This window comes from Crotalus tigris, unplaced genomic scaffold, assembly GCF_016545835.1.
Source record: "Crotalus tigris isolate CLP2741 ecotype Arizona unplaced genomic scaffold, ASM1654583v1 scf7180000017668.6805642782:7212621, whole genome shotgun sequence".
Classification (NCBI taxonomy): domain Eukaryota; kingdom Metazoa; phylum Chordata; class Lepidosauria; order Squamata; family Viperidae; genus Crotalus; species Crotalus tigris.
In genome coordinates this window covers 6,398,073-6,425,635 of record NW_024096554.1, presented here as the reverse complement: position 1 = coordinate 6,425,635, position 27,563 = coordinate 6,398,073, and the positions used below count along the sequence as shown (strand labels likewise).

General features: G+C 34.9%; 2 protein-coding genes across 5 annotated transcripts in view; one reads left to right on the top strand and one right to left on the bottom strand.

The window, feature by feature from the left end:
- RALGPS2 (Ral GEF with PH domain and SH3 binding motif 2) overlaps window positions 1-27,563 on the top strand; it is a 122,502-nt gene that overhangs the window by 52,778 nt on the left and 42,161 nt on the right. The window lies entirely within an intron of this gene.
- Window positions 2,281-26,782, bottom strand: ANGPTL1 (angiopoietin like 1). The gene is made up of 5 exons (XM_039337189.1): window positions 25,393-26,782; window positions 15,763-16,596; window positions 9,957-10,150; window positions 6,564-6,834; window positions 2,281-5,484 (listed from the first exon to the last, which is right to left on the bottom strand). Exons 2-5 carry the CDS (start codon window positions 16,583-16,585, stop codon window positions 5,297-5,299), a joined length of 1,476 nt encoding a protein of 491 aa, XP_039193123.1. The 5' UTR covers window positions 16,586-16,596; window positions 25,393-26,782; the 3' UTR covers window positions 2,281-5,296.

Sequence of the window (27,563 nt, the reverse complement as noted above, 5' to 3'; positions counted from 1 at the left end):
TAATGACCGCAACATTCGCTTAATGGCCGCCACAAAAAAAGTTGTAAAATCAGGCGTCATCATGTGGTGGCCCACTTAATCACCATCACAACTTATGACTGTAATTCTGAGCTCAATTACAACCATAAGTTGAGGTCTATCTGTATATATATTCAGTACACACTATAATTTAATAGTTTGAATAGGCTTGCGGTAGTCTACATTTATTTTTATGTATCTTGTAACCAAGAAAAAAGATTGAAACCCATTTGCCTTAAATTAAGTAGAAAGAAACCACTGGCCTAGGAGGTTTTAGGAGTGTAATACACTTTTTGTTTTCTCTGCCCTTTCTTCATTTCTCCACAGCCTTACATCTCCCTCTTTGTCTGGATAGTGGGTGAGCAAGAATGGGACTTATATTGATTGCATTTAGGTTAAAGCAAATGATGTGAAAAAAATCTATTGATATTAGTGAAAGATAGTTTTAGAAACTGAATTGTTGTATGGGTATAATTTGGAGAATGACACAACTTGGACAAAGAAGTGCATTACCTGAAAATTTCCCATGTTAAACTTAGAAATATTTTTCTATTATCTTTAACAAGGTTTTCTTATTTTAAGCAGAAACTTCATGAAAAGTCACACATTGAATGTAAAATTGATTGTTTTGAGTATTAGGTATTTCAAGTTTAAGGTTAAAATGTTTCCAAAATGCTTTTAAGAACATATTTAAAACTCAAAAATGAAACATTTCATGAAATTTGTATTTGAATCCATTCAGAATGAAGCAACTTGCATACTTTTAGTTCTTTCTAAGCTTACTACTTGTATAAGTGAGTTTTTCAAAGCACCATAAATGGACAGAGAAGGATTACAATTTTACTTGTACTATACTATTTTTACAGTTTTACTTGTACTATTTATTTTATAGTTTATTTTATCCATTGTGATTCTTTTGTTTCATTCTGCTGATCAATCACAAAAACAAAATGATTGTCCAAAAAAGATTAACCCATTCTTATATAACTGCTATCTTCACTCCCTATCCCTACATTTAATTTAGAAAAAAAACTCATGCTATATTTATGCCCTATGGATATAGATATGTCCAGTACACTGAGCTTTATTAAAAACATAAATTAAGTAGTTTGTAACTCCTGAAACAGTTCATTCTTTAATGAGTCCAATGGGATGCTCTATACTGGATATGGTTGGCGGACCATTGACTAATACCGAAATATCACCTCCTTGTCTAATCTTGGTTTCTACTTGTTATTTATAATAATGATAATAACAACAACATTGGAACAGACCTTGGAGGTCATCTAATTCAACCCCTACTCAGGCAGGAAACCCTATACCATTTCAGTCAAATGGCTGTCCAGTCTTCTTAAAAACTTCCAGTGTTGGAGCATTCGCAGCTTCTGGAGGCAGGTTGTTCCACTGATTAATTGTTCACTTAACATAGACAAATTCTTAAAACTTCATCGTTCAGTTCTGATCAACAAAAGTCTACTAAGGGTTATTAGAAATAACATCTATATCTAGCCTGATTACCCTTTTGCCATTTATTCCCAAAGTTGCAAAGTATTCAAAGTTGTACATAATCATCATCATCATCATCATCAAGTTGGAAGGGACCTTGGAAGTCATCAAGTCCAACCCCCTGCTCAGGAAGGTAACCCTATACCATTTTGGACAAATGGTTGTCCAGTTTCTTCTTACAAACTTCCAGTGTTGGAGCATTCACCGCTTCTGGAGGCAGGTTGTTCCACTGGTTAATTGTTCTAACTGTCAGGAAGTTTCTCCTTAGTTCTAGGTTGCTTCTCTCTTTGGTTAGTTTCCATCCATTGCTTCTTGTCCTGCCTTCAGGTGCTTTGGAAAATAGCTTGATTCCCTCTTCTTTGTGGCAGCCCCTGAGATATTGGAACACTGCTATCATGTCCCCCCTCGTCCTTCTCTTCATTAAACTAGCCAATTCCAGCAACCGTTCCGTTTATATGTTTTAGCTTCCAGTCCCCTAATCATCTTTGTTGCTCTTCTCTGTACTCCTTCTAGAGTCTCAACATCTTTTTTACATCGTGGTGACCAAAACTGGATGCAGTATTCCAAGTATGGCCTTACCAAGGCATTGTAAAGTGATATTAATACTTCACACGATCTTGATTCTATCCCTCTGTTAATGCAGCCTAGCACTGTGTTGGCTTTTTTGGCAGCTGCAGCACACTGCTGGCTCATATTTAAGTGATTGTCTACTAGGACTCAGAGATCTCTCTCACAGTTGCTACTATTTAACTCTAGTCAAATTTAGTTGTTTTTTTGTTTGTGTTTTTATTGTATTGAAAGCCACCATGAAACACTGGTTAGTATATTATTAAATAATAATCAGAGCGTCAGGAAGTAGCTGTGCAGTGGAAGTTTCTATAAAGGTAATCCTCGACTTACAACCAGCTGTTCAACCATCATTTGATCAATGAACTTTTTTAAAAGCTGCTTTCAACCCATCCTCAAACTTATGACTGCTGCCCCCCTCCTCCACACTCTGAGCACTTGGCAACTAGCTTGCATTTATGATTAGTTGCAGTGTCCTGCAGTTACATGACCACAACTTACAACTTTTTTTTGCACTTCCTGGCAAAAAATGCCCATTTGGAAGAATGGATTTGCTTAGCAATATATGATTCAGTTTATAACTGCTGTAACTTACAACTATCATTAAACAGTTGTAAAATTGAGTCTGGTCACATCGTGTCTCAACTTACCAACCACAACAACTTATGACCAGAATTCTGGTTCCAGTTGTGGTTGTGGGAAAACTATCTATACACTGAAATGAATATAAAAGATATATAATCAATCTTAGCATTATAAATGGTATTTAATATTTGGGAGGGTTGAGTCATTTATTTTTTTACAAAAACTATATTTTGCAGTAAGAGATAGCATATAGTCATGGCTGTGTGATGTGCTGAATTAAATAGAAGCTTTAGGAGATTGGAAATACTATTTTACAGGTATTCCCCCATCTCCTGGAACATAGTACTGAAATATTCTGAATATTTTTAAACTAATAGATGATATCTGTATATACTTTAATTCTAACTCTAACATATTTTAAATACATTACTCAGTCATTAAATACTGTTGAAATCAATTTATTTCACAGAACATGTCTAGTACACTGAACTTTATTAAAAGCATAAATTAAGTTGTTTGTAACTCCTGAAACAGTTCATTCTTTAATAAGTACACAACTTTGTTTCTTAAGTCTTAACTCCAGTTTGTAATATAGGATTAATAACATTAGTCTAATGTACAGTGTTGTAGCAATGCTACTAATTTTGGATTTGACTTTCAAAATAATATGTGATTTCTGATCCAGAGTAAGTAGGATTCCCATGTCCTAAGAAAATTGTGCTGTAAAATACAGGTAGTCCACAATTAATGACCACTTGTTTAGCGACTATTCAAAGTTATTATAGCACTAAACAAATGATGGTTACAACCAGTCCTTGAATTTCTGGACATCCCAGCATCTCACTGATCATGGGATCGTAATTTAGGGGATCCAGTTGGCTCTTAACAAGGTTAAGTTGCAGCACCCTGCGGTTACATGAACTTGATTTGCAACCTTCCCTGCCTGCTTCCCACAAGTTAAGTCAATAGGGAAGTTGGCAGAGAAAGTTACAACTTTTGGGTAAGCCTCACTGATGCACTGTCTCCCAGCCTCTGTGGATTTGCACCTCACCAGCTACTTGCACTCTCTCACACCATCCCTGGGACCCTTAGCACTCACATGGTGTGTCCCTAACACTTACACATCCTTCTCCCTTGCAGCAACAGCTACCCTAAGCCGTGTCCCACTCTTGCTGTGGATCCCATTCATGCACTCTCTTCCACCCAGCAGCAGCCATCCCAAGTCTCCCCACACTTGCACCATGCCTCTCTCACCACTCACACACCTCCTTCCATCCAGCAGCAGTTTCTTACCACCTATCTGCTTGCAAGCTGCCTGGAGCTTGCAACTTCCGGTCAGCTTCCTGTTCTTTTTTAAGATGCTGACACACAGACAAAAGCAAAGTACTGTAGAAGCAGGAATTTTTACTGCAGTTTAGGCAGATAAGAGCAGACAGGAATGAAATTCAAATGCCCAGTAAAGAATGCTTGCCTGAAGGGAGCCAGATACAGTCAAAGAAACAACAGCATAGTCCAGAGATGTTCCAAAATATCCAGGATGCCAAATTGGGCAGTCAGCCAGTCCAAAGGTCAAGAGTCACAAGCAAGAAGCAGACTCATGATTCAAGAGCTGGATAGCCAAATGGTTGTTTCCAACAAGGGCTTGAACGCTCAGGAACTAATCAAATGTGTCTGCAACCCACTGACTGTAGTTACTCTTGCTTTGCCCTTTATTTTATTAGAAGCCATGTAGAGGAATGTTGCTTTGCTCACTTCTGTTTGAGCCTAGATCTGGGACTTGGGAATAGGAGATACCTGTGACTGAGAGGCCATAATTGAATTCTTACTTACTGATTCCTGAGTCTGACAGTTCTGAAGCTGGAGCAACATCATCAGATTCAAAGTCAGACACTGAATTGTAGCTAATAGCACATCCCACTAACTTTGGTTGTTGTAAGCCAGCAGGAAGTTACAAGGAGCTCTCGCTTAAGGACCCATGATCCTCACTTAATGATGGCAGCAGGAACTGCAGGAATTGCCATTCTAAACAATGTCATATGACATCATATTTTATTATCACATCGCTTAGTGATGGAAATTCCTGAACCAATTGCCATTGTAACTCGAGAGCTATCTAGTAACTGTTGCAATAATGAAATGATAGTACTTTATTTGATGCAAAATACATTTGCAAAACTAGAGTTTCTCTCCAATTCTTTTGTCTCATTGTGTATAAGGATCTCTAAAGAATTTTTTTCCCTAATATTCAGGTCTCTGAAATAAAAACTGAAATAGTTTTAATCATATGAGAATGAATTGATTTGACTGTTTAACACATTAAAAAAATGTTTCATACTTGAACTTTAAAATTCTGTTATTTTATATCTATTAATTTTTCCTCCTGATCTTGAAAAACTGGTAAGTTTAATAGCTGCAGTTAATATTCATATCTTATATGAACAGAGAATTATTTTAAATGCAGCCTTCAGTTTTGCTCTATAATTAAAATGTATAAAAATTAACATATATAATATAGCGAGGATTTAAAAGAATACTTGGTAGAGTTCTCCAAAGAAGATCTTGAAAAATGACATCTGCTTCAAACTCTGGTATTAATTTTTTTAAAAACGTTTTGGTAGTCTCAATCAATAGGTCTAATCATCATCTGAACTGCTTTCAATGAATATGAACCTCCTCTGTATTCGGCCCAAAAAATCCCATCCTGGTGTTTGCTTCTGTAGTGTCCTCCTCTATACCATACTCCATTGAGATTAGAATGAGCACAAGCATTGTACCACCAACCTCCTTTATGAAAGTGAGCACAATTTCCTGCAGAGAGAAGCAAAACATTGAGATACATTTCACATCAATCACATCACAAAACATATTCATTGTAATTTACTTAGTACAAGTCAGCCTGTGAACAGATGGACACTATTGTTACTATTTTAGAGAAGGATGGTATTATTGAATCATCCAACTGTACTTCTAAAATCCTCATTTTAATGAAGACCTGTTGGTTCTGATGAAATTTCTATCTTAATGAGGAAAACAATTACAACAAACCTTCAAGTAATTCCCTCTCCAAATATTTGTCTCCTATATCATTCTCCTGATAGTATTTAGCATAGAGGGAAGGAGAATGAGCCATTAAAATGAAAAGAAGTAGCAAGAGAAAAAAATCCAAATAGCTTAGTGAGATAGCACAAACAAGAAATGGAATGGAACTAAGGAGCTAGTGAATGTGCTGAAATAGAATTTTCCAATGCATTATATAGGTACTAAGGGATAATGATTCCTACGTTCTATTTATTTTATGGAAGCTTATTGTAATTTTTGAATAGGGAGGAATTTATATTATATCTGGTAATTATATTTTGAGAAAAGAAAGGAATGATCCTAAAGAAATACACGTATTTGTTCTATCAGTCTCTATAAGCTATTTTGTCCTCTTTTTAGAGAACAAATATTAGATAAAAATAGAAAATAATAGAATAAATTGTGATTTGGAAGATACTTTTGAATCTTTGTCTGAAAGAAATAACATTAAGTAGAAATCACACAACCTACCCAGATTTTTTTTTAAGATCCAATACTCTAGTTTCTCTACAGATCATTCTAAATCTTTTGCCTTTTTCACATAGAACAGATACTTTCCTATGAGAAAAAAGCCTTTCCACCCAATATTTACCTTGTTCAATGTAAATCCTAACTTTAAGCATATGGTTTTGTCATTGCCAAAAGTATACAACACTTGTACATGTCTATGGATCATTCTAATTGAAGATGTTTTTATGTTAAACAGTACTATTTTGCAGAATCCTCTATCTTCCTAATGTTTTATCAAATTATTTTCTCAGCTCAGCCAGAATAAGAAGTACATAGATCTAAATAGTACTAATTCTTACCTGTGTGCATATCTCTGTCTCTGTCCAATGTTGTAAACTGTTTCCCATTGTGCCATATCATGGAATCACCAGCATTCCCTTGATAAGTGCCTAAACGTAGTCGATAATATTCACTCTCTGGCTCCAGTCGAAAACTGCTGTATTCTGCATAGACTTTCTTATTACTCCAGTCTTCTAATTCAATCAGAAGTCTGTAATCATCCTGATTGGAGAGCAAGTAAATGTTTTCCAGTCCCAGCCAGTATTCTCCAGCAACATTTCCAAACCCTTTCTGTAAACAAAGCAGAATGTTGATTAAATTGTCTTCCATTTCTCACATAGAAGGTTTTCATATATAATCAATGTATTATGGATATACCTTTGATGTTCTGAAAGTATTGGAAAAAATCCAATAATTAATTCATCTTTGACCATAAATACTGATTTGTAGAATGTTCACAGATAGATACATTATCATCTTCCCTCCATCATTTGATTCAGATTACATGCAAGTATGAGACTTAAGTGTGGTTTCTAGAATTTTGTTTGCCACTGGATTCTGGCAATGAAGCAGCTTGCTCCCAATTTACTAACAGATACCCTAAGATCTAAAAGCAAGCTGATTCACTGTTATGCATTTACTGAGTAACCACTGGTAGTGAGAAACTATAGCCTGTCCATACTGGTTGAGGGAGAATTCTTAGTATTGTTGGAATTAGTACTGTACTAGTAAAAATATTTGTATTATATCAGTCATGAAAAAATGATTTGATTAAAATCATTTTAATAAATAGATTAAAATAAATTAAAATCAGGTAATGAGTGGGAAATTCTTTATATTAAACAGAATACATAATTTTTGTAATTAAGTTTTGGGAAGTCATGCATGAAGGAAATTCATTGTGTTGGATTTATGAATGGGAAATAAGTTTATAGTGATAAAATTATTAATTAATGAAAATAAATTTGAATATGAAAGATGATCCAATCAGTGTTTTTGCTTTGAACTTTTTTCCTTGCAGCCAGTCCACTTCCTAAGGGCATCTCTTAGCATGCTATGCTTCAAATAAATTGTTTATCTCGTTGTAGCATCTACATAACTTGCCCCTGGTTCTCCCATGACTGACGTGTATAAACATTTTGTACATTATTTTTTGACAAAGTCCTTCTTAGAAGAATATTTTTGCCATTCTAGGGAGAAGGGGCAACACCTCATTGCAACTTTTTCACAATGTCATTTAAACAATTACTTGTAGACAAAGAAGAGTTGTGAAATAAAAGCACAATTTGTTAATGATAATTTAAAACTCTTATGCCCAGTTAACAACATAATCCTGTGCATATTTTCCCAGATCATTCTGTTCAAGATTGTGATCTGAAATAAATCCAACTCTTTATTTTATGAAATTTACAATAATTGTCCTTAACAAAACCATAAGGTAGGACACTACTCAAAAAATCACAGTACTGATTTTCATAAAGCTAGCAGGAAGGTGAAGTAAGAATAGATTATACAGTAGTGATTTGTACGTTATATGAAGCACCACATCTTTGATGCTTTTCATGCAGATGCTGAACCCAAACAAAAAAATATCCTATGTGGGCGTACCTTTAAATAATGCTTTGTAGATTTTTTTTTCTTTTTTTTTCTTTTTTTTTCTTCTTTTTTTTTTCTATGAAGGGCTATATTTTTTTTTATTAAAAGTTTTATAAATTTTACAAAAAAAAGGGAAAAAAACAAAACAATACAAAGACAAAAAACATAAACAAAGAAAAAACTAAACATTACACAACAAACCCTCCCTTCCCCAACCTCCCCCAAACACCCCCCCTTCTCCCCCCCCCGAGCTTCCCAGAGCAGAATATAGGCTTAATTAAAAAACAATCAGAAAAATTATATTTTAAAATATATATGTATATATATAAAAATAAAAATTAAGAAAAAGCTATATAATATTTTTTAATATCCATTTTAAACTGTATAAATTTTATCCATTTATCCCAAACAGCAAGAAATTTCTCTTGCGTTTGTTGCTTTAAGAAAGCCGAAATCTTTGCCATTTCCGCCAAATAAGACACTTTAAGAAACCATTCCTGCAATGTAGGCAAAGATTCCTTCTTCCAATATTGTCCAACTAACAGCCTCGCGGCTGTAATCAAATTTAACATCAATATAACCTCCTTTGTATCACAATCAATAACTACACCCAACAAAAATAATTGCGGAGTAAATTTTACCCTCCTTTTAAAAATTCTCTGGATATTCCACCATATCTTAATCCAAAATGCTTTTATCTCTCTACACGACCACCAAATATGATAATAAGTAGCATCCATACACCCACATCTCCAACATTTGGGTTGTAGGTCAGGGTACATAAAAGACATTTTTTGTGGATCAAGGTGCCATCTATAAAACATTTTATAGAAATTCTCCCTTAAATTCTGTGCTTGTGTAAATTTGACATTTCTCACCCAAATAGTTTCCCAGGTGTCCAATGGAACTGGCTCACCAAAATTCTGCGCCCATCTAATCATACAATCTTTAATTAGTTCCGTTTCTGAGTCCAATTCAACTAGAACCCCATAAATTCTCTTAATGTGGGCTTGTCTTTGATCCTTCACTTGCTTAATAAAGTTTTCATCTTCTCTAAGAAGGCCCACCTTGCAATCCACCTTCCATCTATCTGCTAATTGCCTATATTGGAACCAAGAGTAAATAATATTTTCTTGTGCTAACTCTTCCCGTGATTTTAACTGCCAGTTTTGTCCATCCCACCTAAGTAAATGTCTATAAGACACCATGTCCATTTTAGCACCTCTTTTTATTCCTTCTATCGCATGCCAAGGTATAGCCCATAATGGTACTTTAAAATCACTTTTATAATATTTTCTCCAAGTCCTAAGTAAAGAAATTCTTAAAATATGAGATTTAAAAACCCAATCCATCTTTTTGTTAAATATTAAATAGGCATGCCACCCAAAAAGTAAATCCCATCCCTCGAGATAAAGTATCTCAGGATTTGTCAAATTTACCCAATCACTGATTAGTGTTAAAACCACCGCATCATAATATAGTTTCAAATTCGGTACCTTGAGCCCACCCCTCTTGCGGAAGTCTTGCATAATTTTAAACTTAACCCTTGGCTTTTTCCCTGCCCAAATAAATTTATTAAGGCCTTTCTGCCATTCACTTAAATTAATCTCATTCTTCAAAATCGGTAACATTTTTTTTTTTTTTTACATATATGCTAGTTTCTAGTTCCTGGTGCTTTGCAACTATATTGGAATTTCACGAATTGTGGTCATTGACAGGAAAGTTGTAATCCAGCAAATGGAGAAGGTAACAGAATGAGGAAAGTTTATAGTAACAGTGCATTGTAAATTGCCCCCTGGATATTTTTTTATGATTACCTTATAATTGTCCCAGTTTGTGAAGAAGTTCACAGAACCATCTGTTCTTTTTTGAATAACTGTCCAGCCTCCAGGATCAAGGCTGTTGTCACACCATAACTGCACTGGTCCATGACTGTTTTCGGTCTTGATCATATAAATCCCACTGCTAGAATAGCCAGTTTGTTTGGCCTGATGACAGTCTTTGAATGGGCCTTTTGAAAAAAAAATTAGCATTTAAAAAATATTCATTGTTTTGTATTAGTATACTGATATGTATAAAAAAGACATTATTAAATACCATTATGTTTTCTTTAGTAATAGACATTGTTTCCTTTTTTCACACTGTTCCTTGATAACTTTTATAATTAGCATTTTCAAACTTCTTGAGCATTACTAATATTGACATTGCTACTAAGATATAGTCATTCAGAAGAATTTAGGTGAAATAACTATATTAATTAAATTAAATTAATTAAATGTGTTTTTAAAATGATCAATTTACATACAATGTTTCAAGCTTAATAAATTAATATAATTATATCTGTATTATACTCATTCTACTACATTTATTATTGTAAATAATAAATATATATTCAAGATTAAATCATTATTTATTACCTTGGATATCTCAAAATAACTGCTTTACATTAGGATTGTGCATCTGTTTCAGACAGATGGGAGGGATTCTGCTCATTTTTTATTTCAGATACAGTGCATTCAGAAAGTATTCAGACTCCCTTCACTTTTGTTATGCTGCAGCCTGATTCTACAGTTCTTGAAATTCATTTTTTTCTCATTAATCTACACTCAGTACTCCATAAACAGAAGTTTAGAAATGCCTGTAAATTTACAGGTAATTACTGAGTTACGAGTGTTCACTTAGCACTTGTTCAAAGTTACACAGTAAGCGCCCCCAAGTGTTTATGAGCAACTCCCAGAATTCCGAATGTTGCAGCATCACAGCAGTTGTTCACTCTTATGAATGACTGCAGAGGCTCTGCAACATTCACCTTAGTCCTCCCCTTGCTCCCCACAACTGCTTCCTCCTCCCATTCTGCAGTGCCGGATTCACTTCCCTTGCAAAAATCCTCTCTGCTGCCATTTCTCCTCACTGCTGCTTTGAGGGACAGGGGAGTCAACGGAAACTCCTGGGTGCTGTAATAACGTGCGAGTTCAGGCACCAATCCTCTTTTGCAGAGAACGGGTGCCTGAACTTTTGCAAGATCACGGACCCCAGAAACGCTGACTTTCAGGATGAAAAGTGTTTGGGATGCTTGTCTCCTGCTCCCTCCCCCAACTCCTTTCCGCCACTGCCAGAACACCTTTTATCCAGATGGAGCCCTTGGGGAGGCTGGAAGCTCCCTTTGGCTGGTAAAGGGGCACTTTGAAATGTTCCATTTCAAAATGCCCCATTTGCAGCCAGACGGAGCTTGCAGCTTCCCCAAGGTCTCTGTCCGGGTAAAGTATTTGAGCATCTGTGGCAGAGGTCCCCAACCTATGGGCCGCAGCTGGGCTGAGTAGCTGGGCAGTGCACATGTGCAGGTGCTCACCCCCCTCATGCCACCGTTGCCGTGAATATTGCATAGGCAGCAGCAGCGCCACTAGTATCGCACTGGTGGCGGTATTGCCATGAACTTTGCGTGGACAGTGGCAGCACTGCGAGCAGCAGGTTGGCAGTGGCGCACCACACGCAGGCGGAGGCATTGCCACAAACTTGCATGGGTGGCGGCAGCAAGTAGAAGGTGGGCTGCAGTGCAAGTTTCGCACCGGAGCGGCAGTGCAAGCCTCGCGCCGGGTGGCGGAATCACTGCAAGCCGTGGCATGATCCTCACACCAGTGGTAGCATGTCCACGAGCCGCAAGCCTCACCATAGCTGACAGCCTCACACACATGCTCACATCCCTGTTTGCATGGTGCATATGCTCATGGTCTGTTTGTGTGCACATATGGCCACATTCACATTTGCTCATGCGTGTGTAAGGTGCCTGCCCCTTTCTCTCCCTCCAGGCTGCCAAGCCAGAAAGGTTGGAGACTCCTGGCTTATGGAGCGCTTTGAAAAAGAGCGAAACAGAGCGTTTTAAAGAGCTCCATAGGTGCTCAAACATAAGCACTCAAAGGAAGAATGGCAGAAAATCCCCCAATCCAGGAGTGCAAAGCTTGTCACATCATACCCAAAAAGACTGCAATTGCTGCCAAAGGTGCTTCAACAAAGTACTGAGTGAAGGGTCTGGATACTTAATGCCAATGTGATATTTCAGTTTTTTGTTCTTTTTAATAAATTTACAGTCATTTCTAAACTTCTGTTTTCACTTTGTCATCATGGAGTACTGAGTGTAGATTAATGAGAAAAAAATGAATTTTAACAACTGTAAAATCAAGCTGCAGCACAACAAAAGTGACAAAAGTGGAGGGGTCTGAATACTTGCTGCATGCACTGTTTATACTTCTGGATTTACTTATTTCTCAAAACTTATTCCAAGTTTTGCTCTGTGTGGTGAGGCTTAGTAAACTCGCCCAATCAAAACAAGTTACTTTTGAAAGCATGCACAGTGATAGGCTTAAAAAGAAAAGATATTTTGGGAGATCATAACTGACAACTTAAGAATCCCTGCCATAAAGTCTATTTCTTATATGAACAAATGAAAGTTTTAGTTATTGAAAGTTTGATTTCAATAACTAAAGGAGAGAAAGAGGAGGGGTGTGGGGAAGGATTAGAGAGGGTGGGTGGATGCGGCCTGGGGGGAATGGGCAGGCGGTACCAATGGTTAGGAATTTAATTGTATTTTGTATGAATAAATGGAAAGTTTGATTTCATGGGCCATTTTGGACTTGGCATGTATGACAGTTGTCAAAAATTGGCAGGTATTGGGGTATTAGGGAATTGTATGCAATACACATCAGTTCTTGTTTGGTCCTTGTGAACATGTTAAATTAATGTTGTGGGTGAATCAACTTGAAAACAGTAAAACCATTCTTTTGTTGAGAGTATGGATGGAATGTGTGATGTATATTTTAGAGCACTTAATATTATGACACTAATTATTTGAAGAGTTGTGACATAATTATGATTTTTCAAAATGTGTAGTTTGTTAATATGTCAGTTAAAATTATCTATTTATATATTGGACTTATATAGTGCTCCAATTGTTACAAACAATACATTTGAAACACCAGCCTTAGTCCGCACTACTGCCCCTAATATACAGAATATTTTGAACAAAATAAAATATACAATACAAATAGTTGATGGAATAAACTGATTTAGATGTATAAGAGTAGGATAGTTATAGAAAAATAAATTGGAATGTACAGTTCATAAAAATTACTTGAAGATCATTCTATTTAGTCTCCTGTACGATGGAAAACCTTTCTTCAGAGGAATTGAGAGTAGGGGCAGATCTACTCACAAACTTAAAAAAAAAAAAAAAAAAGTTAAAGGATAATTTACTTCTCCCTTTACTTTTAGCATCCAGAGTGCAGGGTTGAAACATTACACAAATGATGTAAGATTTTAAAAATGGCACATACTCCTGCAACTTAGACTTTTAAACTTTTCCAACTTTAAAATAACATTCTTCAGGAGACAAAGTATTAGGGAATATTTAGAGGAAGAATTTGAAGAATTTGAAAGTTCTTTAGTTTATGATAATGTGGAACAGAGTTAGAGAAACAGAGTTAAAGAAACACACCAAAGCAAAACAAAAATTCTTTTATAGAGTTAATAGAAAACTCAATATAGGAACAGATAGTAATTGCATAGCATTGTATGTACTAATATTCTTGGCTTCAGATGTAAAAAAAAATCTAAGACAAAGGATTTGATCTACTCCAGGAATCTAGATTAAATATTAGAGTTGAGATTCATATGCGCTATTGATTCCAGCTTCCCATACAGTGCATAAATTCCATTTAAACCATCCCCAACAGAGGATTATCAAGCCTCCTCTTGAATATGCCTTATAACCCTATAAGGATCTTAAACTGAATTGTACAAAATTGTTAGTACTCTAGAGCTTTGTTATGACTTCTAAGTGCTATAGAAAAGAAGAAACTGTTTATAGTGTTTATAGAATCATTCCTGAGCAGTTTTCTAATCACATTACTTTTAAAAACTCTCTTCTAGCAACAAATATAATTATATCAGATATCAGACAGACCCTTCTCTTACTGTTTTATAATTTTATCAGCTTGTCAAGAAACACTTCTACAAAGTTTTAATTAACATTCCTAAAGATGTGTGAATTATATAACATACTCTGTATAGTAACACATAGAGAGTTAGAAGATGGCAAAAAACAGAGACAGTTTTATTTGTATTGTGCCTCTGATCCATGTGGGAGATTGCTGATAACTGCTATACTGTTCTCCGTCTCCTAGTATATCCTTCCATGTCTCTACTCACTCCAAAATCACTGGATTTGTGTTTTCAGACAGCACATCTATATTGTGTGCACTTTTCATTAACATGACTCTTGTGTATGATTGCTTAACCATCACGCCCCTCCCCAATTTCTGAATGGTGAAATTCTGTAGGGTTTATGCCCATAGAAGTGGCAGTTATGCCTGAACAATTTATACTGTATAAATCTGAACACCATGGACTTAAATGACTACTAGTTGTGTTCCTTTGTTTTTTAGATCTAGCATTTCATTTGATTCTTTGTTTTCATTTGATTCTTTGTTTTGCCTTCTACTATTTATTTTGAATAGTTAGTTGTTCATTCTTCTTTCAATTCTTATTGAAGTGACTAGCTGTGACAAATAACATTCACTTTGAAAGAAAGTAACAGGCAAGAAACACATAATTTAATTGTCAGCAAAATTGTATATAGTGCAGTAAAGGACTTAGATAAGATTTAAGCTACCATTTCAGGGTTTTTTTTCATCAAGAACTACTCTATCTGTGGCTTTAAACTTTAACATAAATTTAGTTTTTGTTATTGTAGAAAAAAATAGATTGAAAGCATGATAACATGGCATGGTCCAACAATACTTCCAAAATTCAACCAGTATAGGAAAATCCTTTCCCATAACATTTGTATTCATTTGATGCCACCATGCTTGTTCACCTCTCCAGAACCTTTTCTAGATATATCCTCAATATCCTATTCTTCCACTACTCACTAGGTTAATAACTGCACAAAGCAAAAATCTACTTTAACTTATTGCATAAAATAAAATCTACTTCGATTTTTTCTAGAAGGTATAGTATAAGGGTTTGATTTGTACAAGTCTAATAGCTTTTACCATTACATTGACCTTAGCTACAGGTATTAGATATATGTTTTATGTTGTATTTGTTTTCATAGTTTTTATATTACTACTTTATGTCAGCCTGATACCAAAATAAAGATTCAATTGTTATAAAAACTTGTAACCACAAGGGGGCATTCCCTGCACACATAAATATATCAAACATAACCCTTCTATTTTTGTGGAACTGCTCTTAAATACTGAACTGGGATAGGGCTGCTGTGGTAAAAATCCAGAGAACCATTAGATGACAGTAAAATGATATATATAAACTTGCTGCCATCTATTGGTCATCAGATTTTTACAGTCCAGATCTGCTAATAATATTGCCTAAGAGCAGCACAAATAGTAACTGCTTGAAATTGCTAAACAAGATTAAGGAAATAAAGGAGACGGGAGCCTTCCCTAGTCTCCCTTAAAATTATTAAAAATGTCAGACTCATCAGTCAGAATACTACTTATGTTGTTTTCATATAGGTGGTGCTTTTAAAAGTTTTGGCATATTAGCTAAAAATACAAAGGTTTCAAAGATATTTGTCAGAAATTTTCAAATTAAAAAGAAAAGGCTTACCTTCATTTATTAAAGTTAATGGTGGAATCTTGAAAGGACTTTTTGTAGGCGAAGTAGCTGGATCAGGGGGTGGCCTTACATCTCTCTCTCTAGGATAACCTGGGTCTCTCTGAATTTCATTACTTCCAAGCAGCATAGGGTTGTAATGTGGGCTATTAGGAATGTGATGAGGCACCACTGGAACTAGTGGTGGTGAACCATGTGCATCCTGCCGTGAGAATATTCGCAGACATTGTTCTTCCAAAAGTGTGATGATTACCGATTGATTATTTACAAGGTCAGTTAGTGCTGCATACTTTATTTCAAGCTCTCTGTACCTTGATGCCATCTTCAACATTTCAGTTGTAACATTGAGGATTTTGTTTTCCAGTTGGGAAAGCTCCAGTGAATTGTCTCGTTTGCGAATTATCTCATGCAAGAGCTGCATATACAGCTGAGTAACACGTGAATTCATGTTACGACTCTCTTTTCTCAGCAATTTTACTTCGTTCACTATATTTCCATCCACATCCACCACTAACTGCAAGAGGTCAATCTCTCGCTTTTGCTTGAATAATACTTCCTTCAAATTCTCAATATCCATCCTAGTAATTTCATCTTTTTTGTTTCCTGGACTTGGGCCTTTAGTGTTGACACAAATTGGTCCAGTTATTTTTTGTTCCGGAACAATAAATGTGTAGCCACACTTTTTCCCTTCCTTACCCTCTTCTGTAGAACGTGGATTTCGTTTAGGAAAGGATTTTTTAAGTTTAGTCTCTACTGTATAATACCCGTTTGATAATAGCATTACTAACAAACTCAAAATCCACGGGATTGTCTTCATTTTCAAGTGAACTAAATGGAGAAAAATACATTTTATTTATTATCAAATTTAGAAATTGTCCAACTTCTTTGCAGAGGGACATTGAATGGGGTGGAAATAAAATACTAAAAACAAAAACTATGTATAAAAATTAAATAAGAAGCAAGGATAATTAAAATTCAACATTAAAAAGTTAATTAAATGGCAAAGGGAAGACCTTCGGGATGCTAACCAGCCCCACACTTGCATGCTCCTTTGTGAGCCCCATGCAAGACAGCAGAATCAGGTCTTTAGATATTTCTGAAAGGCCTGAACAGTGGGGGCCTGCTTTCCCTCTCAGAGGAGAATATTTGAAAAGGCGGGGGCAATGGCAAAAAAAATGCTTTCTTCCAGGACTTTGCCAGTCACAGTCATAACTCTTTAACTGACAAGGTCCAGGACATGCCTTTCCTACCTGTCCATATAGGATGGGCTGATATAATGGAGCAATTTTAGGCATTGCCAAGACCGCATCAGTATAAAAATCCATGTCAAAAATGATAGAAAGATTAAGGGTTTTGTCAGTCCTTCAGGCTTTAGTTCTCCCCTATTCGCTATATATTCTGTTATAATTATTAGCAGAAGAATAGAAAGCAGAAACATTTAATATCTTAGTATTAGAAATCAATTAAAGTCACAGCAGCTGGATAAGTTGAGTGCTATAATATGGTATCAGGATATAATCCATACGGTTACTAATACTGGATAACATAGAACTTGAACTAAGAGCTCTGTATTGATTTATCATCTTACATTTTGCACTACTATTTAATGACAGAATTTAACCTTGTAAACAATAAGTTTAGTTCCTGTATTAAAGGTTATAAATAAGCTCCCTCCTCCATCCCTTCCCCCTACTTATGTCTCATTACCATGAGGTTATATTATAGTGTTAAAACTCTGAGTGGCATGAACAAACACAATAGGTAATTCAGAATTGATCCTTTATATTTTACATTATGTATTTAAAGGGCAGTGCATTTTAAAAAACGAATGCCCAAATACCTTGTAAAATTGTATTATATTTTTATCATTGTTAAAATTATTAACCTCAAACATATTGCAATTAGATTAGATTGTGTCATGTAATCTGTAAATTATTCTTAATTGTTCAAGTTCCTCAAATTATTTTTATCTGACAATGATTGTGGTTTTTTTACTCTAGAAATAGTTTCAAACAGTATTAAATATTATTTTGCCTACTTCAGATGAACATTTCAAATGATAACATTTCATTGCAAATAGATTATGTTCTTAGAAGTGTTTTTTCTGTGTACGGGAAGTAATGCCAAATGAAAATTGTTTGTTTGCATTTGAACTTACTCAAGATATAATTTAGCTTCCTTTTAAGATATACTGGAGATTTGCTTTCCAGTGAAAGTGCTTTTCTTTGAAATAGCCTTCAAATAGCATTAAGTGAAATGTTCCATCTCTATCACTGTATGTAAAATTCTTCCTAGTATTCAGTATTTTAACTGTTTTCCCATTGTAAGGATATACTCATCACCTACCCCTGGCATTATCCTATACTGAAGCATAAAACTAGTATTTTAGCAAGGAAAAAAACCATTTTGCCATAACTAATTCCTTTCTCTCTCATTCCATTTCATCCTTCCTTTTTGCTATAGATAGTATTGGTCTTTTTTCAGTGCCAGAGCTCTCATCTGTCACTCTTACATGAGGAAAGATAAGAGAGTTAAATATTAGTATTTATTGTTGCCCTTGTTATTTTAGTCCAAGAGAGAATCAGTTCTTGTGGAACAGCTGTATTATGCACATTTACACAATACATGCATACCTTTAGGTGCCCCAAGCTTTAACAATACTGTAAAAGGGATAGACAACATGCACAATCACAGTATATTTTCTTGTACTGATATTATCAGTAATGCTAACCACAGCAAAGAAAGTGTGTGAAAGGCAGGTATCTATATCAATGGAAAAGAATATCAATAGAAAATAATTCAACCAGTGTCTTAAACTTCAAAAGAGCTGATTTTAACAAACTCAGAGAGAATCTAGGAAAGATTCCATGGATGAAAATCCTAAATGGGAAAACAACTCAAGAAGCATGGGAAACTCTGAAAAATGTTATCATAAAAGTCCAGTCCAGCATAATACCACTGAAAAAGAAAAACAAGAAAGTCAAGAAAAAACCAGCATGGCTGCACAAAGATCTCTCAGACAAACTGAAAGACAAAAAGGACAAGTACAAAAAATGGAAAGAGGGAAACATAACTAAGGCTGATTATCAGCAGACAGCCAGGACATGCAAAGACGAAGTGAAGAAATCAAAGGCTCAGAGGGATAATAAAAAAAAAGTTTCTTTCAGCATATTAATAACAAGAAAAAAGTCAAGGAAACTGTAGGTCCACTAAAGAGAGAAGATAGCAAGGAAATAACAGGCAGAAAGCAGAGCTGCTTGACTCATTCTTTGCATCAGTCTTCATATAAAAAGAAAGCCCAACATACCAAAAAAACTATTACAAAAGACAAACTAGAAACAAAAATTAAAATAAGAAAATGGTAAGAGACACTTATCCGACCTTGATGAATATATATCACCAGGACCTGACAGATTGCATCCCAGAATTCTAAAGGAGCTGGCAGATGTTATCTCAGAACCATTGCACCACATCTTTCAAAAATCCTGGAGCATTGGGGAAGTACCTGAAGATTAAAAAAGGGCTGATGTGGTTCCCATCTTGAAGAAAAGAAATAAAACATACTCAGAAAACTACAGACCAATCAGTCTAACATCAATAACTAGGAAGATCCTGGAAAAGATAATCAAAAACCAGATCTGCGAACAACTAGAAGTAAAGTTATAACTGGTAGCCAGCACAGGTTTGTCAAAAACAGATCATGCCAAACCAATCTTATTTCATTCTTTGATAAAGTGACTAAATTAGTAGACCAGCAAAATGTTGCAGACATAGTTTACTTAGATTTCAGTAAGGCATTTGACAAAGTAGACCACAATCTACTGCTTGGTAAACTATAAATAGGTGAAATTGACAACATCACCACCAGATGGATATGTAGCTGGCTGACAAACCGTACTCAGTGAGTAGTCCTCAATGGTACTACATCCACATGGAAAGAAGTAAGCAGTGGGGTACCACAAGGCTCCCTCTTAGGCCCAGTACTCTTCACTATCTTCATTAATGACTTAGATGAGGGAATAGAAGGGGAACTCCTCAAATTTGCAGATGACACTAAATTGGCAGGAATAGCCAACACCCCAGAAGACAAGCTCAAGATCCAAAAAGATCTTGACAAACTTGAATAATGGACCATATCTAACAAAATGAGTTTTAATGTGGAAAAAAGCAAAGTTTTACATTTAGGCAGGAAAAATCAAAGATTTAAATAAATATTAGGCGAAACCTGGCTCAAAAACAGCAACTGTGAGAGGGACCTTGGTAGCTAAGGTTGCCTACCTCTAGACTAGTCTAAAGAAAAGAAACGGGCGACATGATAGCAGTGTTCCAGTATCTGAGGGGCTGCCACAAAGAAGAGGGTGTCAAACTATTCTCCAAAGCACGAGAGGGCAAGACAAGAAACAATGGTTGGAAACTGACCAAAGAGAGAAGCAACCTGGAATTAAGGAGAAACTTCCTAATAGTGAGGACAATTAACCAGCTTGCCTTCAGAAATCGTGGGCATTCCATCACTGGAGGTTTTTAAGAAGAGACTGGACAGTCATGTATCTGAAATGGTATAGGTTCTCCTGCTTGAGCAGGGGGCTGGACTAGAAGACCTCCAAGGTCTCTTCCACCTCTTTTCTATTCTATATACTGGAATCATACTACAACTAAATAGCATAGATATAAGGCATTAGACTAGAAACCAGGGGACATGAGTTCTAGTTCCACCTTAGGCACAAATCCACCTGGTTGACGTGGGCTAGTCACTTTGTCTCCACCCTAGGAAGGAAGAGATGGCAAGCCACTTCTAAAATACCTCGCCTCTTAATATTTAATGTATACCTACTTCCACTGCAATTTCAATCCATTGATTCTGATCCTGACCTCCTAGGGGGAGGACACAGTGTTGTTTTATGCCTGTTGTGTCTGTAGTCATTAAACTACCAATCATAAGTCGAGGACTATCTGTTTTGCAGTTAGCAGTTCTGCAATTAGTTTTGCTGGGATTTAATACCTTGCAATATAATTCACTTGCCCTGGAGCATTGAATTCATTTAAATTAGGTAATTCTTTGTTTTTGTCCTAGGCTGTTGCTTTCTCCTTACATTATTGTGAACCACGATAATGGCCCACTAATGTCAATGATTGTACCCAGTGCTTTTTTTCCTAAAAAAAAAAAAAAAAAAGGTGCCGGAACTCACACACGTCATACAACCCGCCTTGCCTACCCTACAAGGTTCTATCCAAAAAAGGTGCCGGAACTCCATTCTGGGCGTTCTATGAGAAAAAAAAGCCCTGATTGTACCTTTGTCTGTAATATCCACTCTCTGCCTACCTAAATTTCATGTGTTTCTCTTTCTAGCAGACTTTAGCAGAATGATTTGTGCCATAGATTCATTACAAATGAATGAATTACAGTATTGTAATGTACTCCATGTGAGAATAGAAATTTTTATTCATATTGAATAATCAATAGTGCAGCTTCCTGGAACCAAGTATGAAAACTCACCATTAGGCAACTGAAACAACTGCACTGACCCAATTCAAATCTTATGGCTGTAGTTTATTGTTTGTAGGTTTTTATTTATTTATTTTTAATATTTGTTTCAGAAACAATTGTTTCAGGTTCACATGAAACCTCATTTCATGTGAGGCTAATTGTAAAAATAAAGAGGAAAAAACCTTTTTTGTTGCTGTAAAATGATCTTTGAACTTTCTTGCCAGATTGATCTGCTTTGCTTCCTCCTTATTATAATTAATAATTCTACTTAGAAGAGCCTGGTTTAAACATTTGGGCTGCATTGTTGGGAAAGGGGGATAAATGGCTAAATAAGAAACATATATTATTACAGCTGAATATTATTTGTGACAGTTTACTTTTGCATGGAGCAATGTACTAAAAGCAATAAAAGTACATTTTTCTGCAAATGCAGAGCAAATGTTCATATTTATTGCAGTCTGCTTTCCCAAATATTTAATTCATAGGCATAACATACAAACATATTCTTCTGTACATTGAAAAGGTCAGCTATTAAAAGCAGTGAGTTAATGCATATAGTCTTCTTAGTCTTCAGGTTTTGTATGATTAAGATAATTGGATATGAAGAAGAATGATATACATCTGTTTGCAAGGGAACCTTAATATAATATTCCAAATTATTGATAAATATTTGTTTCTATATCTTACTGGAGTCCATTGTGTCTTTCTTATTTTCTAAAGTAGTAGCAAGGTGAAATTTTTGAAATGAATGTAGTTTGTTACTCCATAGATGTGAATGAAGATTAGTAATCAGTAAAAACAAAAAACAAAAAAGAATCATCATCTGTCATTTAAGAATGGACTTTTTGTTCCAAGCTTAATTTGAGTATTTTCATCTTTGAGAAATTAAAAATCCAATCTACCTCTGAGCATGAAACATTTTAAACTCATATTCAACTTCCAGACAAATTATACAAAATAATGTTTTTTAGATAAGAAATATTTTGAATTAATTTCTGTGATTCAGCTACCATATATACCACAGATTTAAGCTGTGCTCTCATTGGAACTCAGAAGAATGTTTGTTTGTGTAATCATTTTATTCCTTTTACTTAGCATAAATCAGCATTGGCTTCAACCCATATATCTCTGCAAGTAGAAGCTATCAAACCAGTGCTATTTTTGTTGGATATAGTATCCGGTATATGGGACAAAACAATGTTGTATGTTTTTCCCAAGAAAGATGTGCTCTTTTTTCACATGGCCTTAAACATAAGTGATTTTTCCCTCCATAAGCAGTCTTTTATCTTGAGAGAAACCTGCAAATTTGCTCAATTTGTGAATAAAAATTTCCAGAATTTTTTAAAAAAATGTTTTAATCTACTGCTTGCAGATATGTTGACATTCTTTTTTGTTTGTGAGGAAATTTCTGTGTAATAGTTTTTCAGGTTCTATCCTTTATTTCTGTTTAATAGTTTTTCAGGTTTCCATCCTTTTCCTCTTTAATTAAGAGACACTCTTAATTAAAACACATAATGTAAAAACAAAACAAAACAAGCAATTACATATACATGCATTATTCTGTATTTAGTAACACAAACAGATGCTTTGTTAGTTTCAGCACCTCTTTGATTAGAATAACAAAACTATTTTGTATCTTTAATTACTTTATTGGATTGATTTTACTTTTTTTCTATTTTTTAAAAATGTCATTGTAACAAGCAATAAGCAATTAGTCATTCTTAGTAACATAGTTGGCAAAAAAGGCATTTGTTCAAAATGTATTAATATACCAGTAGTACAATTGTTCTGTTTAAGTTGATCCTAAGAAAAAAATAGGATGGCGAGATAATGAAAAAATATGAAAGACATATTAAAGTACCTATTTCAACTTTGGGCACATAAACCATGTGTTATTTGATTTTCTTTGGAAATACAAGAACCTTAGGTATGGATAAGATGTTACATGAATGAAAACACTCAATTTGATTTCATTTGCACATTTCTCATTACTTTTATATATCATTAAAAATGGAGCATTTCTTGACTATCTTGAAAACAATCATATAATACAGAACTGAATAAATTGTAGATTGAAAATGTGTACCGTAGCTAGAAAATTACTATGAAATGATAGTAGTGCCCAGTGATATTAATGTCTTATATTGCATTAATTCTGTTGAAATAACTTATTATACATTCCATTTAGTCAAATTCTGCTATTTTAGTCATTGATTTTATATTTAAAAACCTGATTCACTGAATGATAAATATTTTCCTTTAATATCAGAACTTTGATTTAATTTTATCTTCTGCATTTCACTTTCTGAAAATCAGTCAGAAAAGGAGATACTGTATACCTGGATTTCAATAAATCTAAAGATAGCTTGCTACTTCATTTACTTTCTCTTGAATATTATATTTTTAACTGAATACCATTCTTGCAGCATGAAAAATTTGTAGTGGTGTTTCATTACTTTTTACAGGTATTTACAGGTTAATATGGTAATTTAGGCAAAATAGCATTTATTAAATCAACATTCTAGAATACTTTGCTCCTAACTCTATAGATATCTACATATGCAGAATCATACGTCTTCATTACCAAGTATATCTTATTTTCAGAAAACCTAGTTCTACAATCTACTGAAATACATGGAATTATTTCCTACTAAATGGTAGTTATTCAGCAGTAAGAACATAAGTGCCAATATAAGTTTTCTATTTTCCATTCTGAAGGGCACAATACTTACATTGTCTTATCTATCAGATTAACAGAACAAGTCTCTGAAGCATAATGAGCAGGTAAACATCTATTACAACTAAATACTAATAGTTTGAAAAAGCCAATATTAACTATTTGCTAAAATATTTGTTCCACTATTATATCAGATTTATTAAAATGTCATTTTTAAAAAACTGCATAATTAGCAAAATAATTAAAAACTTTTTTATTGTACAGAGGAACAATCTAATACTGTATTTTATTCAGTTAAAAACTGATAAAGTTCTGGTTAAAGCTCTGAAATTATTTTTGATACATTCATTGTTAAAATGAAATACTATTGCCTTGGTTCTTACCTATAATGGTAACTACAATACATGAATATTAGTCTTCAACAGTGTCCACTGATATTTTGCCACCTTCCAATTTGGCTGTTTTCTGTGTTGGCTGGGTCTGACAAAAGGTGCAGTTTAAAAAATCCAGAGAGCACCAGGTTGCAGAAGAGTACCATAGATTCCAGAAACCTAAATTTCACAGCTAAGTGTTCTAATAAGATCCTGAACTTTGTTGCTTTTTGCTTAACAAACTATTTTAATTAGAACTGGAGAATAACTGTTCACTGCATATATTAGTCTAACATCACATGGTACTCTCTGAAAGAGAGCAAAAATGCTTTCAGAACTAAGCATGTATAAGCAATATATATCGATGTAACATAGAAAGTAATTGTTAACTAGTTTTGTGCCAAAGAAAACTCCAATATTTGTATTGTTCTTCATTAGGTACAACAGGAATTATTGTATTCAGCAATCATGGGCTATAACTTTGAGCCAAGATAATTAGTACATTATATTAGGTTGTTTTTTCTTTTGCAAGCTAATTTACCAATTTTGAGTTCCTATGGCAACAAATAGATAATTGAATCTTAAAAATATTTAAATCTACTACAGTGGATACATGCTTATTCCAAGTACAAATGGAATGATTTTGATCAAAAATTTGGGGTGCTACATTAGCACATGAACAGAACTAAATTAAATGAAGATTTTAATTACAGTTCATGCTAATAATTGATATGCCCGAGGGAATCTGAGAGTTACTGACTTGCTAGTTTTATTTTCCTTTATTAGGGAAAAAAAGTACTTTAAAGCATTAAACTAGTTCAAAAACATTAAAAACTGTTTCACCATGGAAGCTTTATAACAATGTATTTTTTTCCTAATTATATTTGAGGATTGAATGTGTAAGAGAAGGTCCTCTCCCCACACATTGCCTCAGGATGCAGCTAATAATAATAGTATTCTGATGACTTTCTATAATGGATTATAATAAAAATCAATGGAGTACAATAAATTCTAAACTATGTGTATTTAGTGAAAGCAATCTCATCCTTAATGCATGCATATTGATAGCAAATATATATATAAATACTAACCTTCTGATGACTCTTTCTTCTGAAATAAAATAAAACTTCAGAGGCTTTTTCTGTATATTTCCTCCTCCCGGTGCTAATAAGTTGGCTAGCACAGTTCTATGTTATTTTATTTTGTTATATTTATATCCAAATACATATCCTCCACTTTTAGCTTAATGAATGACCTATCTATCTAAATAATTTCCTTCTGCAACAGAAAAGATGGAGAGATTTTCTAGCTGCTGTGCCTGTTCCTTTCATTTGCATTCTGAGCTGCACTAACCAGCAACAGCTGAACTTGCTTCCATATACAGCACAGCACACTTGGGTGTGTTTCTTAAACAAATGCATGCCTCGACTAAAAACTGCCAGCCCATGTATGAGGTAATTGAAGAAAGGGAAGGGGGGAAGAGAAAGAGAGACCAAAGGATTTCCTATCCACGGCTTTTGGAATAGAATTGAAATTGGGAGAGGAAAATGAGTGGGAATCACAATATGAACAAGGAGATACTGTTTGTTAGTTGAATGGAAAGCAAGCAGCAGACGAGGAAACTATAAAGAGTTTAGGTACTGTATTATAATTGCAAAGCATTGTTACTTGGTTGCTGAAAGTTGTCTTTAGCTGTTCCCATAATGAGCTTACTGTACTTTAGAGGAAAGATTCTTTCATACTGACATACCCAATTTTCTGTTTCCACGAATAAAAGGAATAGATTTGTGGATGTATGTGTTTGTATTCAATTATTGTCCTGAAGAATGCAAACCTGAATGTCATATTAAATTTTTTTTTAAGTTTATTTAATGAGAAGTAGTTGTTACAGCAATAGTTTTTAAAAAAAACTTTGGCAAAGTAAGACATTAAAGCTATAAACTCTTAAGTTACATGGTATACTAAAGGAGAAGGGAGGAGAAAAGAATTGGTGGTTGGTCCAAGAAAAAAAATAATTCAGTTTTTTATGTAGGTGAAAAATCTATTAATTGGTTTCTAACTCAGTTTCTTAAATATTTATTTAGCCAGAAACACAGATGTTATTTTATTTTATTATTCCCATCCTAATTCAATAACACCAGTTACCAACAATCAGGCAAACAAATACCAGCCAGTATTTTCCTAATTACATATTCTGTGGTCACTGAGTGGCCATCTGGAAGCCAATAGATTATTTAGGATTCAGTTAACTCAAATCAGTTAGCTCGTACTGAAATACCAAAAACAAAAGTTTTATTGAATAAATATTAAAAGGGTTACAGAGAAAGAAAGGCATCAACTCATTTCTCTTAGACTGACCAGAAATGACAGTAAAGAGACTGTAAGGACCCACCCCACTTTGCATCTTAAGAAGACAGAACTCTTGGAATAATTCTTCCAACAGGAATCCTTTATTAAGAGAAGTGGTTGCAGGCATGCTAGACAGGACTTGGGGTTCAAGCTCTTCCATTCAAGGTTTTAAGGGGTTCCCCAGTAGTCCCACCCAATCAACCCCCCTTCCAGTGATAGTTTCAAGTATCACAATTCCACCCCTTTTCTTCTTTCTTCCGTCTGGATGGAGACTTCAGATAACTACATGAAAGGCAAATACTCTCCTTTGGTATGCTAACACTTCGAGGTTACAATAAACACACATTCAACATTCAGCCCTTTGAAGTGTACTGAAGGAAGTGAGGGCCATAAAGCCCCTTTGTTCTCCCCCTTCTCTCCCTCTTATGGCAGAATCCAGAGATGGCAGAATTGGGAGTTTCTATATTTGATAATTAAAGATGAAATATAATTGGATTCTGACATCCGGCCCCTCTTAACAATAAGAGAGATCCACCTGAAAGAAAACACAAGTATAAAATTTAGTCAGGCTTGTTAGGATACTCTGTGTGAAACTTCTTCAATAGCTTCGGGGCTCTGACATGACGTTTATGGACCCACTCATTTTGTGAGGCAGGGAGGTGTTTCCAGGCAACTAGGTACTGAGTTGCCCCATGATATCTCCTAGAATCCAGGACTTCCTTTATTTCGAAGTGTTGTTCACCCTCCACCATGAGTGGAGGTGGTGGTGGGGGGATTTTTGGCCGTAGATGTGACTGATGCTCTCTTTTCAGCAAGCTGCAATGAAAAATTGGGTGTATTTGCCTGAGGTTTTTGGGTAATTCCAATTCTACTGTTACTGGATTTATGATTCTTTTAATTGGAAAAGGTCCTA

What these genes read in the sequence shown, in the direction of transcription:
- ANGPTL1 (XM_039337189.1), bottom strand. Translation starts at nt 16,585, where the DNA reads ATGAAGACAATCCCGTGGATTTTGAGTTTGTTAGTAATGCTATTATCA. An exon ending in ATTAACTTTAATAAATGAAG is followed by an intron (nt 10,151 to 15,762) that starts GTAAGCCTTTTC and finishes TTTTTTCAAAAG; the next exon opens with GCCCATTCAAAGACTGTCAT. An exon ending in CAAACTGGGACAATTATAAG is followed by an intron (nt 6,835 to 9,956) that starts GTAATCATAAAA and finishes CTTTGTTTACAG; the next exon opens with AAAGGGTTTGGAAATGTTGC.